This window comes from Peromyscus leucopus, chromosome 6 (genome assembly GCF_004664715.2).
Source record: "Peromyscus leucopus breed LL Stock chromosome 6, UCI_PerLeu_2.1, whole genome shotgun sequence".
NCBI lineage: Eukaryota > Metazoa > Chordata > Mammalia > Rodentia > Cricetidae > Peromyscus > Peromyscus leucopus.
The window spans coordinates 107,755,420-107,782,733 of NC_051068.1; the positions used below are offsets into that span (position 1 = coordinate 107,755,420).

The following is a 27,314-nucleotide window of genomic DNA, read 5'->3' on the forward strand; positions in this document are numbered from 1 at the left end:
TCACTCAGCTACAGAGTGAGTTCCAGGATAGGCTCCAAAGAGAAACCCTGTCTCAAAAAAAAAAAAAAAAAAAAACCAAGAAAGAAAAAGAAAAAGACCTTTGTGTACAGAATTCAAGGATATCAGTGGTATCCTTAGCATATGTGAGACCCTAGGTTGAATTCCCAGCACTACAAAGAAAAGTAATTCACATAGAATCTGAAATTTTTGTTTTAGTGTCTGTGTGTGTGTATGCATGCATGTGTGTACATGTGTGTTTAATGAGAAGACAAGTGTGTCATGGCACATTTGTTGAGTTCGGGGAAATAGTCTTGTGTAACAGGTTCTGGTTGTCTCCTTCAATATTTACATGGTATCCAGGGAATAACCTCAGACCATTGGGTTTCACGGCAAGCACTTTTACCTGGCCCCCTTAAAATGCTTTAAAAAAATAATTTGTTTAATATTTGTCTGCTAATCTGATAGGATCTTTGAAATATATCTTAATAACTAACTTCAACCAGTATGCAATGTTAATCTATGCTGTGCATAGCTATATAAGTCTGTATGTTAATATATTTGATAGAATTCATTTTTGGTCATGTGTATTTATGTTTATATAGATGTAATCTTTTTTATATTTCAGGAGTTACACTCATTTTATTATGGGTTCTACTCTGGGCCCTTATGGGCCAAGAAGTTCTCCCTGGTGGAAATTTGTTTGGACTTATAGTTATTTTTTACAGTGCCTTCCTTGGGGGGAAAATTTTAGAAATCATTAGAATACCTGTAGTGCCCCCACTTCCACCTCTTCTGGGTAAGTATATAATTAGCTGTATTCTTTGTTGACTATTTGTAAATCTTGAATGTTTTCTACTTGGACTAGATATATTATTTTATTTTATAATGTGGATCTAGTGTCTAATTATATATATTTACTGTATGTGTATATATAGCTTTTTCATATAGGTTTATTCTCTACATACAGATTTTTTACAGTCTATTTTTGAAAATCCTCTATGATTTGTGTTGCCTTATTATTTAGTAAGTTTTAAACTTAGTTTAAAGTGCATTCTAGAGGAAAGGAAACTTAGAAAAGGCTGAAGTTCTGTACATGTCATGTAACTAATACATTGCGCATATTATGATGAGTGAGGCACTAGTATCTTATGATAATTGAATATGCTGCATGGGCATCTGTACTCTGTGTACCCATCTGCCACTGCTGTATTATGTACTGTTTCTTTATCCTTTTGTTCTGTGACTCTCCAGGTAGACAGGAAAGTTAGTGGGAGAAATATTTCTGAGGTCTTGTATCTCTAAATGCTCAGTGAATCTTTACCCTCTTCTTCACAACTTCTATCCTGGGCTGTTCGCTACTTCGCCATGAACAATGGCGTATCCTTCTTACTGGTCTCTATGGCCTGTTCCACCACTCTCTAATTCACCCAGACCAACACATAAAAACTGCAAGATCCTTACAGCAGTTCCTCTATGAAACCTTCCCCTAGCCCCTGACTCTGCCATAGAGGAGAACCTTTCCACGGTCTATTGTCTGCACTCTTGTCCCTGCTGTCTATGTCCCAGCATCTCTGAATTGTTTGCTATACCGCACTTGTGCAGGTTTGTGCTTCACATCTCTTTACCTGTTCCACTTCCTCTCCTTGTGTGCAAACTACCCTGCATATCTCCCTTGGAAAATTAACTTCAGATACACTTTCTTTTCTCTTTCTTTTTCTTCCCTTCCCTCCCCTCCCAGGCATGTTATTGGCTGGTTTCACCATCAGGAATGTTCCAATTATTTATAAATTTGTCCATATTCCTACCACATGGTCTTCAGCTTTAAGAAACACGGCCCTTACTATTATCCTAATACGAGCTGGGCTTGGACTGGACCCACAGGTAAGTTTCCTATTCAATTTTGAGTAAAATTCCTTTACATATTAGAAAATAACAGAAAAAAAAGAAATAGGATTTTTGTTATAACTGTTTTAAGTAGAGTCTGCATGTAAACCTAAGATGGCAAAGACTTGACCAAAATACTGGTTTCATAATTTCTATTTCCAGCCATCATTATTTATATGAAGAGAAATCACTATGATGTAAAATTGTTATTAGTGATCATATTCAATAACATGCATAGAAATAGATGTACCCTAGGCAGTACCACTATTAATTGAGAGGCTTTTCTATGGATATTATTTGCTTCCAGTTAAGAAAGGATAAGGTAATCCTATAAAAGCTTCCTTGTCTCTCTGTTTTAAAAGAGATTAAAATTTCAATAATTTGTTTCATGACTATCTAGAAATATGTTCCTGATTAACTTTACATTATTGTTATTTAAACTATTTCTTAAAATACTATAATCTGGAGATCAGAGATTTGTTTGAATTATTGAAAGGTGACTAGTCATAGATATGATAGCTACAGAATCAAGTGTGGAAAGTTTATATAGATTTATTGAAATTATACCAAGAGGTTAAATAATTATCACTCATAACATCATTGAACAACTAAGAAAATAGACAAGTATTTCCTTTTGAAATAAATAATGTTTTTTACTGTGACATGTTAATATTTTTTATTATTACTATTAAATTAAATAGTTTACCACTAATTAACTGGAGGGGAAAATCCAGTGGGATATTATCACTGTAGTATGCAGTGGGAAAATTAAAGAAGGTAGAAATAATCTTGGAGAAATAAATCTTTGCAAGTCTCTAGATGAACACTTTATCAAGTGTGAAGTTGCTATCCCTCAAAGAAATGCTTTGTTACAGTGTTTGCTTAGATAATTTTCTGTTGGCCTTTTTAAGTTTATCTAAATGCCACCTTTTCTATTTCAGGCTTTGAAGCATCTGAAGGGAGTTTGTTTGAGGCTGTCATTCGGTCCATGCCTCATAGAGGCCTGTTCAGCTGCTTTTTTCTCCCACTTCCTTATGAAGTTTCCTTGGCAATGGGGGTTCCTATTAGGGTAATATTTTTCTCCCTTCCCTCATAACATGAAATTATGTAGTTAAGTGTGTTTGGTTAAAGCTTTGGGTACTCTGAATATTGTACAGCCAAGTTCTCCCTTAAGATCATTTTACCAGGGTTGGGCAAGGATCAAAGGTAGAGTCATGTTCCACTTCTACCAAATTCAGCTGGGCATGGTGGCACACTCCTCTAATCCCACACTAGGGAGGCTGAGGTAACATCATACATAGTTCAAGGCCAGTCAGAGGTACAAAGCAGATCCAATCTCTGTAAAAGACTACTGTCAGTTACACAAACAGTAATGTTCCTCAGTGTTTAGTGCCAAGTAGTCCAGTCCCACTTTTTCATACAGTATTGTGATATGTGTGTGTGTGTGTGTGTGTGTGTGTGTGTGTGTGTGAGAGAGAGAGAGAGAGAGAGAGAGAGAGAGAGAGAGAGAGAGAGAGAGAGAGAGAGAGAGAGCGCATTAATGGACACATAAATAAAAATACTTCTCTTTTCAAAGCAATAAAAACACAAAACTTTTTCTCTTGGTGTAGGGCCACATCTATCTTCTCTATTATCCATTCCCTCATATCAAAATTCCTCAAGGTTGGAGTCACTGTCTTGTAGCTCCGAACTACTTTTCATTAATTCTTGCATCCACTTCTACATTCCAGTCAGATTGATAAAAAAGTGTAGCCATGGCATACTCACTGCCAAATATAGTGGGTTTCAAACTTGTATTGTAAAATACCTTGATACATACATACATACATATATGTATACATATATCTGTGCTGGAAATCAAACTGACTGCCTCAAGTATATGAGGCAAGTATTCTATCACTAAGCTACATCCAGCCTATTTTTATTATTTATAAAATGAAAAGACATCCACGTGAAATGTCTTCTGATTATACCTTCAGTCTTTAAGATCACAGGGCGTCACATCCTCTGCACTGATACTGTTTTTGCACCGTATTTTCTAGAGACTATAAATGGTACTCTGTTTTGAACTTAGCTTCTATTTCTTTGATAACTACTTGCACTGAGCTTTGTTTTATACACTGGAACTAGTCATACAGCTTTTTTGGTAAAATGCCAGTTCAAACCTTTTGCCAGTTTTAAAAATTGAGTTGCTCAATTTCTTACTGAATTTTAAAATTATGTATCATCTTTTTTATGTGAATGGATCTTCTGACTGCATGTATCTGTGCACTGTATGCATGCCATACTCACAGAAGTGAGAGGAAGGTGTTAGATCCCCTGGAACTGGAATTATAGATGATTGTGAGCTGCCCATGTTGGTCCTGGGTATCAAACCCAGATCCTGTGGAAAAGCACCCAGTGCTCTTGACCACCGAGCCACCTCTCCAGCTCCCTATGTTTATATTCTAGACCAGAGTCTTTCATCTAGTTTATACGTTATAAACTTTTTTTCTAATATGTGACTTGCCTTTTGATTCCTTTAGTAACTAGTTAAATATAGTGACTAAAACAGCAGAAATTAACCTCTTAAAGTTCTGAAAGTTGGAAGGCCAAGGTGAAGATGCTGGCAGGTTTGATCTCTCTTGCAGTGTCTCCCTGGCTTGTAGAGTGTTACCTCCTTCCTGTATCTTTACATGGCCTGTCCTCTCTCTTTTTTAAAATTTTATAATTTAATTTAATTTTACATATCAGCCACGGATTCCCCTGTCCTCCCTCCTCCTGCCCCCCCCCCGCACTCCCCCCAATCCATACCCCATTCCAATCTCCTCCAGAGCAAGGACTCCCCTGGGGGTTCAGCTCAGTCTGGTAGATTCAGTTGAGGCAGGTTCAGTCCCCTCCACCCTTCACCCAGGCTGAGCAAAGTGTCCCTGCATAGGCCCTAGGCTCCAAACAGCCAGCTCATGCACTAAGGACAGGTCCCGGTCCCACTGCTTGGGGGCCTCCCAAACAGTTCAAGTTAATCAACTGTCTCACTGATCCAGAGGGCCTGATCCAGTTGGGGGCTCCTCAGTTATAGGTTCATAGTTCATGTGTTTCCACTAGTTTGGCTATTTGTCCTTACTCTGGTGATTAGATGGCCAAACACCCTAACTGTCGTGGTACAACTCGCATCCAAATGACTGATGGAAGCGGATGCAGAGTTCCATGGCCAGGCCCCAGGTGGAGCTCCGGGAGTCCAATTGCTGAGAAAGAGGAGGGATTGTATGAGCAAGAATTGTTGAGACCATGATTGGAAAAAGCACAGGGACAAATAGCCAAACCTGTCCTCTCTTGAGGTGTCCTTGGGATCTGTTTCTATTCTTATGAGATACTGGTCCTCTTTGATTTGACTCCACCCTTATGACCACATTTAACTTTAATTGGTTCTTCAAAGGTTTTGTCTCTGAATTTGGCTTCATTGCTGGTTAGCTTCCATGTGAATTTGTGAGGATGTGGACAGAGTTCTGTCCATGACTGTTCCTAACTTGGCAAGCCTTTCTTCCTGTTTGCCCTAACCCTTATCCTTTGCTTCTAGCATTCAAATAAAGGAATAATGTGGGACCCGTATTAGATCTCTTTTTTCTTATTTTCATTCTTCTGTAATGTCTAATGATTTCAAATTCTATCTGTAAGCTATAACTTCCAAATACATAATTCAAGTCTAATTCCTTTAAGCACAGGAGTCACATAACAGCTTCTCCAAAGGATACTGTCACATCAAAAGAAAAGTAGAGTCAGAGGTGCATGCCCAGTTCCCCAACACCAGAAATGCCCATCTGAAATTGTTAGTTACTGCAGTAATGTATGCATTTTTGTCATATTTGCTGTCTGCCACAGATTCTTCTGTGAACTTCTTACATGTTAACTCATCTTTATAATTCTCATGATGGTTTAATTCTCACATTATTCCAGTTTTACAGAATGAAAAACAGACATATGATGGTTAAATGAATCACTTAAAGTTAATACAATGTGCTGTGAGTGTAATTACCTTGTAGTCTGAATGCAGGGCTTACATGCTTGTCCATATGCTTATGTGTATAACACTGTGATAAGATGACATTTCAAGTCAGGATAAGGAAATTCTAGTCAGAAATTATATTGGGTAACTGAAATATGATTTAAGGAAAAATAAAATATTGTTATGATGTTTTTCTTAAAGTACATGTCAAGTGAAGTAAAGACAAACATAAAATGTACATTTTTAAAAGTAGAAAACTTTCAGATTTCTTTTTTAAAAGTTTACAAAATAAATCATTTGTTTGTTTTAAATAGGCAGGTAAAATGATCTGTAGTGATATACAGCATGATACTTAGAAATATACGTGTATCATGGAATGGTTAAATCTAATTGCAGTATTACTACCTAACAGTTACTGTTTTGGTGGGGACTGCTCCAGACTATCATACATCATCCATTGTCACTATGCACCACAGCAAGTCTCTTGATCTAGTCCTCCTGTCCAGCTATAGTTTGTATCTTTTGACCTGTGTCTTTCCAATCTCCCCATTAATTTTTGATGGCATCTCAGAGGAGATTGAAAATTTGATTTCAGTTTTCTGTTTCTTTTATGATTTATTCTATTTGTATAACATCATAGATTCTTGCCAACTTCAACAAAAAGGCTTGTTGGTTTTTTTTTTTAATCTCTCATAGAAGTTTCATAATACAAGCTTTTGGGCATAGGCAGGTACATTTGCTACCGTAAGTCAATTTTCATTGTGTGCCATGAGAGAGGCGCCAGGATGCTTTTGCTAAGGCTGTATAGTTGTTCCTGCAGCAGTTACTGCAGGTGTTATCCATATTGTGTCATTGCAGCAGCTTTGCTGGACAAACCTGCGCATGTGTGGGGGGTTTTTATTTCTGAATGTTTATTCTCTTGCATTGATCTAGATGTCTGGTCTTAACTACATTTTCTTCATCTCTATACCTTTCTGGTGAATCTTCAAGTATGATTATTTTAGTCTTCCAGATTCATTATTTTTCAGGATTGGATTATTTGTTCTGAGTTCTTTACATTTTCATACTCATTTTAGATGAGTTTGTCAATTATTATAAACAAAAATAGCTTCTTGGGTTTTTAATGTTTTAATTGACTATATAATTTGGAATTAGTTAGCTTACACGGTGTTGAATCTGTGACTGTGGCCTATCCTACCCATTTATTGAAGCTTATTTTTTTCAATCAATGTTTTATAGTTTTCAGATGTGTAATGTAGCTATTATCCATGCTTTTAAAGTTGATTCCTATGTAATTTTATGTTTTAATACTCCTGTAAAGTTGTTTTTTATTTTAAGTTCCAGTTACTTGTTGCTATTCTATAGAAAAAGCAATATATATATATGTATTTAATTTGTGCATTTAAAGTTGATTTTGTTTTTTTGAAGATTTGTGTCTGTGTGTGTGTGTGTGTGTGTGTGTTAAAAAGACATTTATCCATAGAAAATATACAAATGGTCAACAAACACCTGTAATTCTTGTCATCGATAAGTATTAGAAAGCAAAAATAAGAAAATATTGTGGCTACATTAGGCTAGCCAATATATGTGTGTAATATTGGCAAGGATGTGGAGAATCTGCATCTGTTGTGTTCTGCCAGTGGAACTGTGACATGGTGCAGCTGCTGTGAAGAGTTTAGAGTATCCACCATGTGTAGTTAGGGTGCCTTTAAAAGTATAGCATCTCTTCTGCAGCAGTGTTAGACACTGGACTTGTGTTTTCTTCTGAAATCCTCATCTAGCTCTGACTGGAATACTCTTGGTTTCTTATCCATTGAGGATTCTCTTGTTGTCTGCTACTTGTATTATGAATTTTCTTATTGTATTGATATCTTCATTTTAAACGATGTACAGATAGAGGGGAGACCTGCAATTTATGATCAGTCCAATTTTTTAGGACACATGTCTGAGAACTTTTATTCAACAATAAATGACATGCACAGTACTTTATCACCGTTAGGAGCCTTCACTCAAAAGCAGAATGATGCCATGTGAGATTGACAGCAGAACACTAACTGCTTAAAGGGCCGCCGGTGCGTTTTCAAAGTCTGCCTTTCAGCTTTGTTCTAGGTGCTGTCTCTCCTGCGGTTGTGGTGCCCTCCATGCTGTTGTTGCAAGAAAACGGATATGGTGTTGAGAAAGGCATTCCAACCTTGCTGGTGGCTGCCAGCAGTATGGATGATGTCGTGGCCATCACTGGATTCAACACATTCTTGAGCATGGTCTTTTCCACAGGTAAATAAGAAAATGTTTCACTTATGTTTTCTGTAGTTTTTAAAGCTGGGTTTCTGACATTCTCTCTATATTTATTAACCAAGACTTTAATATCTCTTTATTCTTCATAGAAGCTCCTCTTGACCAGATAAAATGCTTCAATAGGATCTTTTAAAATTTAGAAAATAAAATGAATTTTCAAAAAGCTCCTAAATAGTATTTAACAAAATGAATTCATTTTAGTGCTGAACTTTTTCAACTAATTTGATTATCTGCATCCTTGCCATTTATCTGATTTTGGTGCTTTGGAATTTTGTCAGTTTATATATAGTGTTACTAATACATTGACTAAGTGTTTTTGAAATGTATGTTTCTTACCATCCTAATAACAGGTTGCTTGATATTAAGACAATTCAAACATACAAAGCTGGGACAACAATGTGCCCTTTTGGTAGTGTTAAGACAAAATCTTACTATACCAGTTTAGATTTGCAAGGTGACATTTGGTCTTGACCAGCACTACAGATACTGTGAAAGTAGGAACTGGGCTCACAAAGAGCCCAGACTGCAGTAAAGTGGAAATAGCCACCTATCACTAGAGCCCATGCTGTCTTGGGGCTGGTAGTGCCCATGCTTCACCACTGCTGAGAAAAGCTGGGACCACCAGGGTAACTTGGACACAGTAAGTGTTAGATCCACAGTCAAGGAGAGTGTGGCCAACTGTGCCAAGTTCAAAAAGAATACACTGGAATTCACAATTGATGAGAGGCCCTAGAGAGGCTGTATGCTCAAAGCACTCCTGAGGAGACAAGTGGGAAGCCAGCTGGCCCCTAGAATTCAGCTTTGTCAGTACAAGGAGCTGAAGCGATATGCAAAGGATGTTGGCCTCTTCCCCAGTGCCTCTTGATGGATGAAATGGTGGATGAGTTTCTGTATGGACTGAGTGCTCCATTTTCCAGAGTTGGAGCAGCAGACACTAACAGTTGTCTTTTTTAGAGAAGACAGCCAAGGAAGCTCATGGTGGTTGCCCACAAATGCAGTTGACAGATAGCACAAAGCCTGTGTATCACAGCCTGAAGCCCCTCAACCCAGCTTCTGCTTCTTGCAGTGACCATTGTCCGAGGTCACCACCTGTTGCTCATCTCAGAATATCAGAAGCTCTTTCCTGACATTTCCATAGGGTACTCTAGAATTTGAAAAGGCATAGTAATGTCTTTGGCCATGGTGGCTCTGTGGTCATGATGTTGGAACATCACATAACTCTAGACAAGACCTGGAAGAGGAGTGGCCACTCAGTCTTCCTGGAGCTTGAGGAACTGGCAAAACAGGCAGGGTGAGGTGGGGAAAGTACTGGGTCTCCAGCCACACAGCTGCTGCCCTGTGAGTGAAAGGACCTGCAGTGAGATGCTGGGAAAGTTCACAGTGGCCAACGGGAAAATGCCAGAAGGCACCACTCCAATGCTGGGCATGCTCACTGTGAAGGTAAGTGAGCACAGACTGCCCTCCTGAAGACACACTTATGGAGTTGTTGGAAAACTGTTGACAAAGATAACACAGCCACAGGAGAATTGGGTAGTAAACACATAGCAAGAAAATCAGGTCTCGAAATTGGAATTCTTAGTTTTGAAGAAAAGTTTTCAAAAGCTAGCATTTCCACAGTCAGTGATGCTCTGATTATCTGCAGTATTTAAAATTCAGTTGTCTACATTCTAGAAGCATTAAGATAATTTTAAAAGTGGTGTGGATAAGAGCTGGATGTGGTAGTGTGCCTATGTCAGCATTTTAGGAGACTGAGAAGGGATCACATGAACGCAGGAGTTCAAGGCCATCCAGACTCTGTCTCTTTTTAAATATCAGAAAATATATTTAAAAATATAAAAGATAAAAATAAAGTCTGTAATAGTCATCCCCACTAGGTAAGAATATTTTCTCAGCCTTATTATATAAATATCTTTCCCCTCTTCTCTTTATTTCTGTCTCCCATTATTCTATGTGTTTCTGTGTCTAAGCGTGTACATGTGTACATATGTGCATGTATGGTTGTGTGGCTATGTGCACACATGTGCATGTGGAAGTTGACATTGGATGTTTTCTTCAATTGTTCTTCAGCTTATTCGTTGAGATAGGATTTCTCCCTGTGCCTAGAGCACAAGAGTTTGGCTAGGCTGACTGGCCATCGACAGGATCTCTCTGTGTTAGGAACTCAACAGTTTGGCTAGGATGAGTAGCCAGTGAGCTTCAGAGATCCTCCTGTGCCCACCTCCTCATTACTGTGATTACAAATGTCCAGCTCCATTAGTGTCTCAGGCTTGCCATCTAGGATTTTACTATCAGGGCCATCTCCGTAGTCCTCTCCCATTACAAAAATCACTGAACATTGACCACACTGTCCGCAGGAGTACCATGAGTCCAAGGCATATGAATAAAAGTATTTACCAGACCAGGAGGACAGCAGGCTAAGTCTCAAAAAGAAAGTGATGTACCCTTGAGAGGGAATGTTTCCTTTTATAAAGCAGTTAAGACAAGTTATCTAGCCTTGCCTCCTGGGCCATTTGTGTGGAGTTGTGTTTTAATTGAGTTCAGGAGGGCAACTCACTATGTTGAGGTAGTCAGTTAAATAGGACCACTTGTCCTTAAAACTGGCCATTAGGAATGAGGTGCCATTAATAGTTAGTCTCTAACTGTTTATGGCATCACAATCCACTGGGCCAGCAACTGAGCAGTTAGAGTCCCATTGCTAGGGAACTTTGCTCTTTCTTTTTGGCTCCTTTATTTTTGCCTTTATTATTATTTTATTTGTTGTTACTGTGGTGGATATGGTGGGGTAGGGGGTGTGGGATGCATGCCACTGAACATGTGTGGAGGTCAGAGGACAAGTTTTAGGAGTTGGTTCTCTCCTTTTTTTATTTGAATTTATTTGTGTTTATGTGTATATATGCTACATGTGCGTGGGTACCCTCAGAACCTAGAAGATGACACTGGATCTGGAGCAGAAGTCACAGGCAGTTGAGAATGCTCAGGACAACTTTCAGCCTCTGGAGGAGCAGTGTGTTTTAGCCATTGAGCCATCTTTCCAACCCCTTTTCTCTCCTTGCCACCATGAGTCCTAGGGATTGAACTCAGATGGTCGGGTCTGCATGGCAAGCACTTCTAACTGCTGAGCCATCTCAACAGCCCTAATTCTTAAAAATTTATTTATTTTTATTGATTTATTTTTATGCATATGTATGTTTTGCATACATATAAGTTTGTGCACCATGTGTGTTCAGTGCCCAGAGGCTAGAAAAGGGTATTGGATCATCTGAACTAGAATTACAAATGGTTGTGAGCCTCTATGTGGGTGCTGGGAACTGAACCCAGATCCTCTGCAAGAGCAGCAAGTGCTCTTAACTGCTGAGTCATCTCTCCAGCCCCATTGTCAGCCCCAATCTTTGCCTTTCATCTCTATACATAATCTAATTATTTTGCTATTAACTTTTATTATCACAAACATACTTTTCATATAGAAAATAATTTGGAGACAGGATTGCTGTTGTTATACTGGCTGACATGGAATTCATGATCCTTCTTGCCCAACTTACCAAACAATCAGAACTAGTTACATATAACCATCCAGGCAATTTCTATGTCATTTTGAATGGTTGTATAGTATTAGTGGATTGCTTCAGAATTACTAACCTGTACAAAATTGTAATTGGCTATAATATTTACTATTAAAATAATAGATTGAATATCTTGTATAGAAACATTTGTGCCTGTGTTTAATGTTATCTTTCCTTTTGTTTTGAGACAGGCTCACTCCCAGACTGGCTTGGAACTCACTGTATAGCCTAGGCTAGCTTTGCACTTGCTGCAATTCTCCTGTCTCAGGCTCCCCAGTGCTAGGATAAAAGTGTGAGCCACTACTCCTGGGTTCTTAATGGAGAAAGGAAAGTTTCTTCTGCAAACAGTGATGGGGAAACTAGATGTTCAATTCAAAAGAATAAAATGAAGAAAAAGCTTTATGACACTGAACTTGGCAATAGTTTCTTTGATGTAACACTAACAGGCTACAAAAGCAAATATTGGTAAAATAGGGATACCAACCTTACAAACATATGTGACACATCAACCAGAGTGGAAACATGACACTTGGAGAATGTCATCACAGAAGTTTAATAATGTGAAGATTATATGGAAGAACAAGAAAATGCCTCAGGCTAAAATGAACGAAGCCATTTGCTACAATCTGAACGTTTATGTGTCTCCAGAATTCAATTCTGGAATCTAATGCCCAGTGAGATGTCTGAGCTTTGGCCTATTGGGAATGATGAGGATGAGGGCACTCCTCATGGATGCTATTAGGGCTCTGATGAAAGGTGTGGCTGGAGCCCTTTCACCACATGAGACCACAGAGAAGGTGGCCTATGAGGGAAAGACCTTTACCAGACACCAGAGCTGTTGGTGCCTTGATATTGACTTCTTGCTCTCCAGAATTTGGAGAAGTAAATTTAGGGTGTTTACAGATGACTAATGCTAAAAGAACAGGAATTAGGCTTGAAAGAAGGTACACAAATGACTAAGAAGCATCTGAAAGTTGTTCAACATATGTAATCATTAGAAAAATACAAATCAAGAACAGAATATCGGCAGCTCTCCTTTGAAGAGTCCATACCCACCCACACTTGGGTTTTACTTTCTGCAGGTCTTCTTAGAGAAGACCACACCTGTAGCTGGAAGTTTCTCCAGTCCTGCCCAGCCCCATTGCCTGCAGACGCTTATAAAATAATTACACGGAGGCTTATATTAATTACAAACTGTATGGCCTATGGCTTTAGCTTCTGGCTAGCTAGCTCTTTGATCTCAAATTAACCCATTTCTATAAATCTACATGTTGCCACGTGGCCATGGCATTACTGGTCTGCTGACATCTTGTTGCCCCTTTAGCATCAAGCCTCTGGCTTCTCTCCCAACTCCTTTCTCCTTTCATTATCTCTCTTGAATTTTCTCCATCCTGCCCTGCCATAGGCCAGTAAAGCTTTATTTGCCAATGGAAATAACACATATTCACAGCATACAGAAAGACATCCCACAGCACACACCCATGCTCTTAGGTGTGGCTTACTTTCCTCTGGGTACCCCTCTTTCTCTTAATCCTTGTGCTTAAGCCTGTATTAAAATACTTAAACTCCGCCGGGCAGTGGTGGCGCACGCCTTTAATCCCAGCACTCGGGAGGCAGAGGCAGGCGGATCTCTGTGAGTTCAAGGCCAGCCTGGGCTACCAAGTGAGCTCCAGGAAAGGTGCAAAGCTACGCAGAGAAACCCTGTCTCGAAAATCAAAAAAAATAAAAAATAAAAAAATAAAAAAGTAAACTCCAACTGTGCTTCATAAAAAGAACAAAATGTCAAATTGCACATGCATTAAGATCACTAGTATGTGGTTCTTCACTGTCCCTCAACATTCTATATAAATTTTAGGGTTCTCTTTTCCATTTCTAGCAAACTATCCATTAGAATTTTTGATAGGAATCATATAAAATAAAGAGGTTTCTTCAACTAGTATGGATGTATGGACATCATAACTATTTTGAATCTTCTAATGCACAAATGTATTTTCCACTTACATGTCTATAACTTCTCTCAGCAATGTTTTCAATTATCAGTACAAGCCTTTCACCTCCTTAATTACATTTATTCTTTGTTTCTTTTTATGCTATTCAAAATGAGTTCCATAGTTTTCTTTTATAATTTTTCATTGTTAATATATGAAATAACTGATATCTTAGTGTTGATTTCACAGCACACAACTTTGCTGGTTTTGTTTATTAGTTCTGACAGGTTGTGTGTTGGAGGATAAATGTTAGGTTTCTCTTCCTGTATCTCATTGTGTGTGTATCAGGGGATGGTGTGCAGGTGAAAAGCATGCCCGAGTGTACATGTGGAATCAGAGAACTACTTCTGGTGTCAGTCTTGACCGTCACCCTTGTTTTGAGACAGAGTCTGTCATTATTCACTGCTTTGTATACCAAGCTAGTGAGCTTCAAGCTTTCAAAAATTCTACCTCTGCCTTCCATCTCCTTTTACTGGTTGTTGGAGTCAAACTGCATCTGACTTTCTAATGTGAGTTCTGGGATCCAAACTGTATATAAGGTCAATCTACTCATAAAGAGGGATTTTTTTTTTTCTTTTCCATTTAGATGCCTTTTATTTCTCTTGCCTAATTTCTCTAGCTAGAACTTCCAATGCCTTGAGACTAGAATTGGGGAAAATGACATTATTGCCTTATTCCCAATCTTTAAAAGAAAATTTCTATTTGCCAATCTATATGAAGTTGCCCCTGGGCTTTTCTTATAGGGCTATCAGGAGATAAATTGCTTCTATTCTAAATTGAGTGACTTTATCATAAAAGGTTATTGGACTCATCAAATGCTTCTTTCTGTATCAAAAAGGTGGTCTTATGATTTCTGTCTCTTCTTTTAATTTACTGTATCTCATGACAGAGTTTTGTATCTTGACCTCAGATAAAAAACATTTTTGGGGAGCTATAGAGATGGCTCAGTGGTTAAGAGCATTTGTTGTCTTCTAGAGGACCTGGGTTTGGTTTCCAGCATCTACATGGTGGCTCCAAAACCATCTCTAACTCCAAATAAAGACAATCTGATGCCTTCTTCTGGCATCTATAAGATATCAGGCATGCACATCTTACATATACATACACACAAGCAAGATGCTCATAAAATAAATAAAATCTTTTTAAAAATCCATTTGCATCCCTTTATGTTCCAGAATTAAATCCAACTTGATCATAATATATAACCCAATTAATGTGCTGTTCAATTGAATTTATTCATATTGTATTGAGGATTCTTCCATAATTATCAGGCATATTGGTCTGTAGTTTTCTTTTTTTAATTTAACTTCTTTATTCATTCTTTGGTAGTTTCATATCATGTACCCCAAATCTGCTCACCTCCTGGTCCTCCCATATTCTCCCATCACCTCTGCAGCGCCCCAGACACACACACACACACACACACACACAGGAGAAAACAAAACAAAGTAAAGCAAGGAAGCAAACAAACAAAAACAAAACATAAAGAAAAAACTCTTTGCTTCTCCTTTCCTGTCTCTCCAGTCCCTTTTCGTTCGTCCTGGTGGCATTGGGGGCCCTCAGTGTCCTATCAGCTCTCCTAGCAAATTTTCACTGCAATGAGTCACTGGTCTGGTTCAAGGCCTCTGGTTTCTGGTACTCTATCATCACTGGATAGTTTACTTACAGTATGTTTGGTGTTGGCATCAAGGTAGTGATGACCTTATAAAATGAGTTTGAAGGTACTTCCTCCAGCATATATTTTCTAAAAATTTGCAAAGTACTGATGATTTTCCTTTATACGCTTGGCACAATTTCAAAAGCTCTCTGGTTCAGGAGCATGTCTCTGACTTCTCCTTTGTTCTTGACAACACTTGGGCATCAGGTTAGAAGCAGGAAAGACAAAGGCCAATTCTTTAGGCCGCCTCCAAAACTGCCTCTGCCTTCTCTTTTCCTTTGAATGGGGAGGTAGTGAGTGGGATTACTCCCCCCCCCCGCACCTGCTGTGCCAGCTTGGGGATGGGCTGCCAGCAGCACAATGCACACTAGAGGCTTCCACTTGTTTCCAGGCCATTGTTCGTGACTTTCCCCTTGTGTGACTGCCACATCTTCTTAATTGGCACACAGGGTTCCAGGAAGGCTTTTAGGATGTTATTGTTCAGTTCTGGTGTGCCTGTGGGGGTCCAGGCTCAGGATTCCCAGTCCAGCATCTTAACCAATATCACTCTATTCTTTTGAGTGGAAAATGTTTCTAACACATATGTTTAGCTAATTCAATGCTCAGAGTAAAAACAAATAATTTTTTAAATTGAGGATCAAGGGTTTTTTTGTTGTTGTTTACCTTTTAAAATACACAATGACTCAATATAAAATATTTATTCATTTGAAAACCTAATTGACTCATCTATATTTAGGCTTAACTGTGGCATACAAATGTTTTATGTGGTTGTTCTCAGTAAGTTGACCTTTCTACATTTAAGTGTTTGTTTTACACACAGCATATCAGAGTTGTCAGCATGGCCTGAGCAGCCCACATCAATGCTCCTGTCGCTCACTCTCCCATTTTCTCCCTTACAGGTCTGATAGGTTAAGAGTAAGGAGAGCACATGATTTCTTTGTTTTCTGACCCATTTATACAATGGATATTTTCAGTTGTGTGTTTATATGAAATTATTAAGAACAGACATTTAGCTTCAGAGAGCTCTGAATACGTTTCACACATGCCACTACTAAGGGTCCAATTTTGTAATTTGTTTTATGAAATGTTATTCTTCCTCATGAACCACGTAGGTCTTATTCTCTAATGTACAGTGAACATGAAAATATTTCTCAGTGAAAAGTTTCTTTTATTTTGTGCCTTTACAGGTAGTGTAGTCAGCAATATCCTATCATCCTTGCGGGATGTATTTATTGGTGTGCTGGTAGGAATTGTTATGGGAATTTTTATTCAGCATTTTCCAAGTGGAGATCAGGTAAATAAAAAAAGTGGTTTGTAGAACTTTATTGTGTTAATCAGCCTCCCATCGCTGTAATGAACTACCTAGTATACTCTTAATCTTTAAAACAAGGTTTATTCGGCCCACAGTTTGGGGTTGCAGTCTGCTACCAACCTCCCTCATCACCCTGGCAGTGTACCATTGCAGGAAGGAGCGGCAGAGCAAAGCTAACTATGTCATGAACCCTGGAACACAGCAAAAGAAGGAAGGGACTGAACCCTAATAACTTGCTTAGTAGCATGCTTCCCTGATTTCCAGGGGTCCTGCCGTGCCCTACACCACCACCCTGAATCAAGCTTCTAATACAAGGACTTTGGGGTACAGTTCACATCCAAGCTACAGCATGGGTGCAGCATAAAACTTTCTGAGACAACTTTAGAAAGACTGTGAAACAAAATTCTATGCTTAAGACTCTTTCCGTGAAAGTTGCCTCTGATGCCTACTGTATGCTTAAAACTGAGCCCAATAGTGGCTGATTCCAAGCAGTCTTGGTTAACGTTTCTGTGTCTTGATCTGGCAGATTAAAATACTGAGAAGAATGGATGTGACTCCCCTCTCCCTTCCACTCCACCCCCACTTCCACTAAATCATCTATTGATCCTTGACAATTTTCTTAGTCTCTTTTTCCAAAACTTTCTCCTGAACATCTTTACAACAGAGATAAGTTCCAATTTACTTATCCAAATTTTCTGATTTAAATTTGCCTCCTTCCCCCTTTGACAAGGGTTTTAGACCTGGTTGTTGTTGGTGGTGGCAATTTTGAGACAGAGTCTCTCCATATATAGCTGAGTCTGGTTTTGAACTCAACAATTGTCATTTGTAATTGTTTGCAATTTGGTAACTTGCATCAAAGTTACCAAATCTTTTAAATAAAGAAATCTTCAAAAATTTACTTTGAACAACTCATTGTTGGAGGAACTGTCTCCTCACTTTTCAGGTAGTGTGGTAAGCATTTTCCTGTTGCTGTCAGCATTGTGTAAAGAGGGAAAGTCTCATATTTGATGAATTACTTGGTTTTGAATTTGCTGAAAGTTTTGATGCAAAATCAAATCAACATTTTAGAGACTATTTAATACAACCTTTACAAATATTGTAGCAAAGGGTAAGAATAATGCTACATCTTGTATGTTTAATGTAAAACAACTTCTAAATGTGTATTTCTAGGAGAGACTTACACAGAGGCGAGCCTTCCTTGTTCTGAGTATATGTATTTCTGCTGTCTTAGGCTGTCAGCACTTAGGCTTACATGGATCTGGAGGACTGGTCACACTAGTGTTGTCGTTCATGGCAGCAAAAAAATGGGCTAAAGAGAAGGCGAGTATTTCTAATTTCTTTAGAGATAAAAATAGCTGAATTTTGAACTACATAATGGGCATTTGGAAAACTGCCTCCATCTACTGGAAGATGTTCCACTTCCCCTAGGAAGTGCATGGAGTGAGGACTTATGTATTAAAGTAAACCTCTTTGAACTATAGTAAAATGCAATTAGAACATGTGTTCTCACATCAGGATTTCCTCCGAGTTTTATGTGATTTGATTATATAGCTCTTATTAGTTATTTTATTTTTTATATTTTTAGTTCTACAATTTATCCATGAAAACATGTTCCTAAAATTTAGCATATCTGTGCCCCAAATGCTATATTGGGTTTTGTTTTTTATTCTATTACACTAGTTAGTACTTGAATTAAGTTGGCTAAAAGTGAATATTTATTCTGCTCACTATTTGTTTTGGCTTTCCTTTCATTGAATGAACTTGTTTAATTTATACTTCATTATTATTATAGTTATTACATTTATTTATGGGAAGGACAAGGAGGTCAGAGGACAACTTATAGAAGTCAGTTGTTTCTTTCACTGTGTGGGTCCTGGTACTTGAACTCAGGTTGTCAAGCTTTGTGACAGGCAGCTTTACCCACTGAGACATTCTACCTGCTCAACTTATACTTCTTTAACTGATGGCATAAAAATGGTACAAAAAGGAAAACATGTTCATAAAGATTAAAACATATAGACTGAATGCAAATGATTCCTTTATTCCTTACTCCCCCTAAATATTCAGCTTATTCTCCTAAATTAATCATTTTAACCACTACTATATTTGTAGATATATATTCTGTTTTTAAAATAAAAATGTTACTACCATGAACAGATTTCTTAATGTAGCCTTTTCATATATACAAGTATCCTGTAGGGATAGATTCATAGAAATGGGATTTCTAGGTTAAAAAAAAATAGTCTTTATTTTGACGGCTACTGCTAAATTATCACTTGGAAAGATTTTCAGTACTTACATTCCTGCCAACAGAATAGGAGAGTTACTGAAAATAATTTTCAACATGAGTCTTAGGAAGCAGGCCTAGCAAAGTACCAGAATATTTTCTTTCTGCTTGTTTATGACCTGTCTAAATTCATTTCATGCACTGGGTTCCAGAATTGTCATTCAGCAAGTTTTCCTACACCCTTCTGATGGACCAGGAGGCTGAATGAGCTGGGTATGTTCTCATCCCACGTGCTGTGTTTCTGTCCCTAGTTCTGAATATTATGAGGACTCCAAAGACTTTTCCTTTTCTGGAACACAGTGATGAGATGATACTGCTTATTGTATGGCTTTGTTTGTTTCCTTAACCAAATTCTGTTTGGATAAATGACATTGCTCAATTTTCATAAGTTAAGTTTTAACATTTTCCCTAAAAATGAAGTATCATCAGTTTATTAAATTTTAAAAATGGCTTTAAATTTCTGAAATGCAGCCAAATGTATGTACTCAATAACCAAAAAATGTAAAATTCTGAAGTGAGTTATGCCATAATAACTGAAATGCATTTCTCTTTCTTATAGGTTGGAATCCAAAAAATTGTCGCAAATATGTGGAATGTTTTTCAGCCACTTCTTTTTGGCTTAGTTGGAACAGAAGTATCTGTTGAAGCTCTTGAATCGAAAACTATTGGTAAGAGTACATAAAGCACAGAAAATATAAATGGATTTTTAAAATTATGAATACTTTATTTTTTTGTATACCATACCTTTGAGTAACCTTAAAGACCTTCAAAAATTACTCTGAATCGTATCTGCTGTCTTTTCCTCTACCTGTACATTTCTTTGTTTTCATCAAAGACAACCCAAGTGATCCAAAGAAAGGGATTACAGGAAACATTAGGTATCATTAGATGCTTCTGACTACATTCCGTTAAACATGTCCCCCCCAAAAGGTAGTTCACAATTAAACACATTCCATTCACAATATATTACCTCAAGTGAACTGCCTGTCCTGTCATCCTCTTTCTTTTCACGGTACTCCCACCTCCCATAATCTAAACTGTAGTAGAAGCCTCTGTAAAGGCTGGGGAGATAGCTTGGCTGGTAAATTGCTAGTCATGGGATCCTTAGGACCCATAGATGATCCCAGACACCCATGTAAAGCCCAGTCTCAGCAGCACTGGGAGGTGGAGACAGGAGGATCCCTGAAGCTTACCAGGATAGCCAATTAGTAAGCTCCAAAGTCAGCACCTTGTCTCAAAAAGAAGCCATTGAGGCCTAGAGAAATGGCTCAGTGATTAAAAGAGGACTCGGGTTCAATTCCCACACCCACATGACAGTTAACAACTGTCTCTAACTCCAAGATCTGACACCCTCACACAGACATACATGCAGGCAAAATACCAATGCAAATGAAATAAAAGTAAATAATTTTTTTTTTAAAAAAAAAGAAGAAACCATTGAGGAAGACACCAAACATAAACCCCTGACCTGTGTAAGTGCACATGTACACCCCGACACACCCCATACACATATACACACTCAACAACACCTCATTTTTACTTTGTATGCTTTATAATTACTGTTTTTTACTTAAAATAGATATAGTGAAGCAACAGCCTCAAAATATTTTCAGAAATTTTAGAATTCATCTCTCTAGGCAAAAATAGCTTCCTCCCAAATGCTTTGTTTTTTACATTTGTTTGTATGTATTGTAGGCATGTGTATTGCTACTTTGGGTTTTGCATTATCGGCTCGAATTATAGCCACCTTTACATTGATGTCTTTTGCTGAATTTCGTTTTAAGGAGAAAGTATTTATTGCTTTATCATGGATCCCCAAAGCTACAGTCCAGGTAGGAACATACTCAGTCATTAATAATAATTTTAGTTTGGACAAGTTTTAAAAGTTCTAAATGAGGGCTGGAGAGATGGCTCAGCGGTTAAGAGCACCAGCTGCTCTTCCAGAGGTCCTGAGTTCAATTCCCAGCAACCACATGGTGGTTCACAACCATCTATAAGAGGATATGATGCCCTCTTCTGGCATGCAGAACACTCATATATAAAATATAAATAAATTCTAAAAAAAAAGAAAAGTTCTAAATGAGGGCTGAAGAGATGGCTCAGCGGTTAAGAGCACAGGCTGCTCTTCCAGAAAACTAGGCTCACAACTGTCTGTAACTCGAGTCCCAGGGATCTGACACCTTCACACAGAGTATATATAGGCAAAACACCAATCAATACACATAAAAACTAAATAAATAAATAAGTAAAAATATAAATAAAGCTTTTAAAAAAAGGAAAGGGTTCCCATCTCCCTCCCCCTCCCCCAAGTTCTAAATAAAAAATATTTCTCTAATGACAAATTGTGCTTCCCATGTTTGATTGATAACTAGTTTTTAAAACCTAGAGCTGGGGAGAGAGTGTTTGCCATGCAAGTATGGAGCTGAGCTTGGATCCCTAGCACCTACATGAAAACAGGCTTGGCTGCAGTGCCCGTAGTCCTCGGGCTGGGTGTGGGGAGGGCAAGGCAAAGATGGTTGGAGGACTGCCGTGGCTTGCAGTTACCAATGGGTTACCAGCCCATTGGTAACCTGGGAGCTCCATGGCTCACAGCAATCAGGCAGAGTGACTGAGGGGACAGCTGACATCTGGCCTCCCCATGTGCACAATCAGGCACATATACTCGTGCATACATGTGCACACACATGTACAACACACACACACACACAAAACAACATTTAAAAGATTTGTTTTTAAAGCAATTGTTCTGAAATTTAGAAGAGTGCTTTTAAAGGACAAATGATTTCTAAATTTTATGAAAATTTTTTTCTATTTCCCTAAAGTATGAAATAAGCCTAGGCATGGTGATGTATACCTTTTCCAGCACCTGGAAAGCAGAGACAGGCATTAACTCTGTAAGCTAATGGCCAGCCTATTCTACATAGAGAATTCTAGGACAGCCAGGTCTACATAGATAGACTCTGTCTCAAAAAATATGTAAAATAAAATAACATCCTAATATGGGGCTATTTTTCTTTGGCTGAATGCTATCGAAGCCAATGTTACACCTTTAGAGACACACTGGTTTTGTAAGTGTATCTTTCGGCACCCTGCCACTCACTCCACCACACAATGCATACATGTTGTTTCTATGTCATATGACTGTGACTACCAGGAAGAACAGAGAGAGTGTCTTTTGGGGGCATTTTGTTTGTTTCCTTTTTTGTTTTTTCCCTACTGTTTGACACAATTCCTGACAGGAGGAACGTTGTCTTAATTAGGATTTCTATTGCTGTGATAAAACACCCTGACCAAAAGCAACTGAGAGGAGAAAGTGTTTATTCATCTTATACTTCCAAATCACAGTCTATCATCAAGGGAAGCCAACATAGGAACTCAAGGCAGGAACCCAGCAGCAGGGCGTGAGGAAAAGTCAGGAGAACCTTGCTTACTGGCTTGTTCTCCATAACTTGGTCAAGTTTGTTTTCTTATACCATTCAAGATGATGGGCATAAGGGTAGTGCCTCCCACAGTGTACTGGGCCCTCCCAGATCAATCATTAACCAAGAAAATGAGCTGGGCGGCGGTGGCGCACATCTTTATTCCCAGCACTCGGGAGGCAGAGCCGGGTGGATCTCTGTGAGTTCGAGGCCAGCCTGGGCTATGGAGTGAGCTCCAGGAAAGGCACAAAGCTACACAGAGAAACCCTGTCTCAAAAAACAAAAAACAAACAAAAAAAAAAAAGAAAGAAAGAAAGAAAAAGAAAATGCTACAGAGTTGCCTATAGGCAATCTGATGGAGACATTTTCTCAATGGTGGTTCCTCTTCTCAGATAACTCTAATGTGTCAGATTGACAAAATACAAAACAAACAAACAGAAAAACTAGCTAGGACAAAGGTAAACATGTCCTGCATACCTACACAAATAAATGATTGAATTAATGATTTGTAGTTTTATCCTCTTATTCTATAATACTTTCCTTCTTTTAGAAGGTATTGCTACTTACTGTTCAACTGTTAACATTTGATGGCAGCATTAAAACCTTTCTTTCCTGCGATTTTTTCCCCTCCATTTTGCAGTTACAAAATAGAAGCTTGTAAATTTCTATGAAACAAAATTCTCTATAGGGTTAGAACCACAAGCCTTTGAAGCCAGATTGTTGCTTTTGAATACTATGTTGCTTGCCTCGGCCTTTAGGTAGTTACTTCTTTGTCTCTTGGCTCATTGAATTCCTCCTTTTATATAAGGATCTATGACAATATCTACTGAATGGTGGTGGTGTGAGGTTGGATGAAATAATCCCTGTAAAGCTCTCAGTACAATTTCTGTTATACAGTGGTGTTCCATGAGCAATATTATAGTTATTTTGTCTTACCTTCAAATCATAGAATAGCATGTTTTTTGGGCAGCAAACAATAGATTTATAAGAAGAATCTCCATCTGTCTGTCTGTTACCATTGATACACTTGTGTTTTGGTTTATCCAGCATTTCCTAAAGCAGAATGAAACCCAAGCAGGTATGAAGAAAGCCCACTACCGAGGCTGCTTTACTCTGCTTCCTCTTGTCCCTTTTTCCTAGCGTCCAAGCTAAGATGCATTCTGTACAAACATCACGAACTGGAAAGACATGTAGAAACTTTTTTCCCAAACTCAAGATCTTGCGCATAGTAGGCTAGTGCTCTACCACTGAACTATACCACCAGCTATGCAAGAAGAACCTTGTGTCCCATATGAGTTAGAACAAAAAATTTAAGTTTAACATTTCTTCCCATTCTTCTCTTTTCTACTGCTGAAATAGTGTCTGTGACCCCTGAGCATCATAGTCAGCTTCAGCCAGGTTCTCCCCTGGTCTCTGTCTCAGTTCCTGCCTCCAGGTTCCTGCCATGAGTTCCTGTCCTGACTCCCCTTCATGATGGATGATAGCTGTAAATAGAATAAACCTTTTTCTAGTCAGATTGGTTTTGGTCGTGGTATTTATCACAGCAGTGGAAGTCAGACAAAGGCACTAAGCTTTAGACTTTCTCTCATGTATTTAGTTAGAGATTCTGGTGAAAATTAGAGGAAAATGGTAGAAGATCACAAAGGTGTTCACAGATGTAAATTCAGCTTGCTGTTTGAATTTTCCAGTGAAATGATAACTAAATCTCCAATGTTTAGTGAGGGTATTTACCTCCTAATAGTAGTTCCCATGGGCAAGTTTGTCAAAGGAGTAAATGAGTTAATACATGTAAAGCTTTAAGAATGGCACTTACAGCCGGCGTGGGCACGCTTTAATCCAGCATCGGAGGCAGAGGCAGGCGGATCTCTGTGAGTTCGAGGCCAGCCTGGGCTACCAAGTGAGCTCCAGGAAAGGCGCAAAGAAGCTACACAGAGAAACCCTGTCTCGAAAAACCAAAAAAAAAAAAAAAAAAAAAAAAAAAGAATGGCACTTACTTCATGACAAACGCTACATAATAGTGAAAATATTATTATTAGTGTTACTATCATCGTCTCTTAATGTTTTTGGCAGTTCTCTTATGTTCAAAACCTCATATAGATTTTAGTATTCTTTAGAACCTGTTTTCTGTCTGATTCTTTTCACTCTGGCATCTAGCACACTGGCTTGTGTTCAATAAAAAGTTATTACGTGGGGCTGGAGAAATATAGTTCATTGGTTAAGAGGATTCAGTGCTCTCACAAAGGCCTGGGTTCAGGTCCCAGTACCTACACGCTGGCTCACAACCGTTTGTTCCAGTTCCAGGAAATTAATATCCTCTTCCAGCCTCTATGGGTGCCTCTGCATATGGCATGCATACACACATGCTAACAAGCACTAATTCACATAAAATAAAAACAGTTTAAAAGTTATCATTAAAAAAACCCTTAATTATTGATCTTCAATGGAGGGGGGGTTCTTTTGCCATAATGTCCCACATGAGAAGTAACATTTCTACCATTATGCCATTACTGTACAATTCCATAGATGATGTGTACTTATGTTTAATTCCTGGAAATTTTAAGGCAATTTCTTGCCTAGATTTATATATGTAAATAATAAGTAAATATAAAGACAATAAATAAAAAAAAATATAAACCAGCCACAGTTGCTGTAATTAGCCTGTAATTCTAGTACTCAGGAGGTAGACATGGGCTGTACAGTGAGACCTTATCTCAAAAACAAAAGAAAATAAGTAAATAAATGATCAAAGATAACTAGCTGGATGAGGGTTGTGAGTGGGAGGCATGGGCACCTTTCTGACTCAGGAGGAATTTAAAAGAATATATCTCCTCAGGGGGAAAGAAGAGAGAAACTCAAAATGACCTGAATGCTTACTGTGTGCTAGGTACCCTTTGCATTCTCCTGTTTCATTGTCATAACTATCCAGTGAGGTGTTGTGGTGCAGACAAGTGGTTAGGTCAGTGACCTGGAGCCCCTATTTAAGGGATCACTCACCTGACTGGGCAAGAACAGGATTCAAAGGCAGTTGGCCAGATCCAGCTCTGACCAGTTTCCCGTTCATCCCACACAGGAGGGAAATGGGAGGAGCACACACCCTGGGGACATCCGTGTTTGTGCTGTCTTGTTGCAGACATGAACCTATGACAAAAACGTGTAAGCCATACCAGTCCACTTGTAAGCCCTAAGTTCCGGGAACAGTATGAGCACATGAAAGAGGTGCTGAGGTGGGAATTCCACAGGGAGAGGAGTACACAATTGGCCCCCAAATGTCTACCCTTTGATTTGTCCAGGTTGTTTTCTTCCAGGTATATTTGCTAAAAAATATACAATTAATGATTAAATGATAGAAATTACTCCATATTTGGTCTTTTCTCTCTAGTACTTTATCACTCAGTTTGATTGTGTGTGCTTTTATGACAGAGCCATTTATGTTTATCATATGTTAACTCCAAGTAACATTTTTCCTTTGCCCTGTGTCTTCCCTTACTGCAGGCTGTCTTAGGTCCTCTGGCTCTAGAGAAAGCAAGGGACATGGCACCCCACTTGGAAGCCTATTCGAAGGATGTGATGACAGTAGCCTTTCTAGCCATCCTGATCACAGCTCCAAATGGAGCTCTCCTCATCGGCATTCTGGGACCCAAAATACTTGATCGTAGTGATGTGACAGGCCCTATAGAAATGGAGCTGTCACAGTTTGAACATTAAAAAGTTTGCCATCCCCCACCTGCTTCATCTAATGAGTTATCTCACATGACAGAAAAAAAAAATGTTACAGTACAGAAGGTTGGAGATTGTTCATAGAAGCCTGGAGTCAGTAAATGTACAATTCCTATACAGGGTTTTCCTCTGTCTGACTTTTGTGTCCAAAGTAAACTTAATAAAAACAGTATTAAATGCAATGCTTTTTTAGTTTGGTATTTGCCTATTTTAAGAATAAAGTTAGCAAATACCATAGGGAAATGCAAAGCAATCCTTAAGGCTGAATTCTATGTTGTAATACAAAATAAGCATAGTAAAAACTAAATGAACCTAAAGAGAGAAAAAAATGCTTTGAGTTCTGAGCATGGCAAGATGAGAGGCTAAACTTCAAATGGGAAGAGCAAAACCACCATTAGAGGCCAGGCCTGGTGGCACACCTTTATTCCCAGCCCTGGAGAGAGAGGCAGGAGGATGTCTGTGAGTTCAGGACAAACTTGGTCTACACATCGAGGCTGCATAGAGAGACCTATGAACAAACAAACAAATTAGCAAAAAAGCAAACTCAACAGGAACATAACACTCGAACTTCCTCTAATCTTTGAGTAGACTGAAGTTTTGGGTAAACAGGTGACAGAACCAAGGCTTAGCTCACTTCTGTGACAACCTTACCAGCTTTAGATGAAACACTGTCTGTAGTCAACTGCAGAAATAAGATGAACTCACAAATGGAAATGAACTGAATACTTTCAACCCGTCTATTAAAAGCAGTCTGCAGAAATGAAGGTTAGTCAGTTAATCTCCATTGAGGCTGCTCTTCATAAGCAGCAGTATTTTTCAATATTAGCAGAAGGGATCAGCCAAGCCAACGAAAATTTGCTACAAACGAAGTGCAGCTTCAGTTGATTGCAAGATTCTTTAGGAAGAGTCCTGCAACAGCTTCTCCAAAGAGGCAGCTAGATGGCTTGGTGAGGGCGGCTGACTGCAACCCTGACGACGGAGTTTGCTCCCCAGACCCATAAAGCGGGATGGGGAGGGCTGACACCACAAAGTTGTACTCTGCCCTCTGTGTGCCGTGGCACATTTACTCACATGTGCACAAATGTATTTTTAAAAATAAAAGTTTCTCAATTTGCCTTATTGCATGGCCTCTTAAAAACTGTACAGACTTAACAAAATTCCAGTGCAGAAATTAACATTAATGCAATTCCTCTTCTTGTCTTTGACATAGCAA

General features: G+C 38.6%; 1 protein-coding gene across 4 annotated transcripts in view; it reads left to right on the forward strand.

Moving 5' to 3' along the window:
- The window catches only part of Slc9b1 (solute carrier family 9 member B1), a 52,398-nt gene extending 26,115 nt beyond the window's left edge, over positions 1-26,283 (forward strand). For all 4 annotated transcript variants that reach the window (XM_028857346.2, XM_037207129.1, XM_037207127.1 and 1 more), the window contains 9 exons: positions 626-796; positions 1,739-1,881; positions 2,826-2,953; positions 7,965-8,140; positions 16,554-16,660; positions 17,849-17,998; positions 19,525-19,633; positions 20,661-20,797; positions 25,877-26,283. In XM_028857346.2, coding sequence (XP_028713179.1) covers positions 626-796; positions 1,739-1,881; positions 2,826-2,953; positions 7,965-8,140; positions 16,554-16,660; positions 17,849-17,998; positions 19,525-19,633; positions 20,661-20,797; positions 25,877-26,089 — 1,334 coding nt within the window. In that variant the 3' untranslated portion in view covers positions 26,090-26,283. The remainder of the gene's footprint in view (positions 1-625; positions 797-1,738; positions 1,882-2,825; positions 2,954-7,964; positions 8,141-16,553; positions 16,661-17,848; positions 17,999-19,524; positions 19,634-20,660; positions 20,798-25,876) is intronic.
- The last annotated feature ends 1,031 nt before the right edge of the window (positions 26,284-27,314 follow it).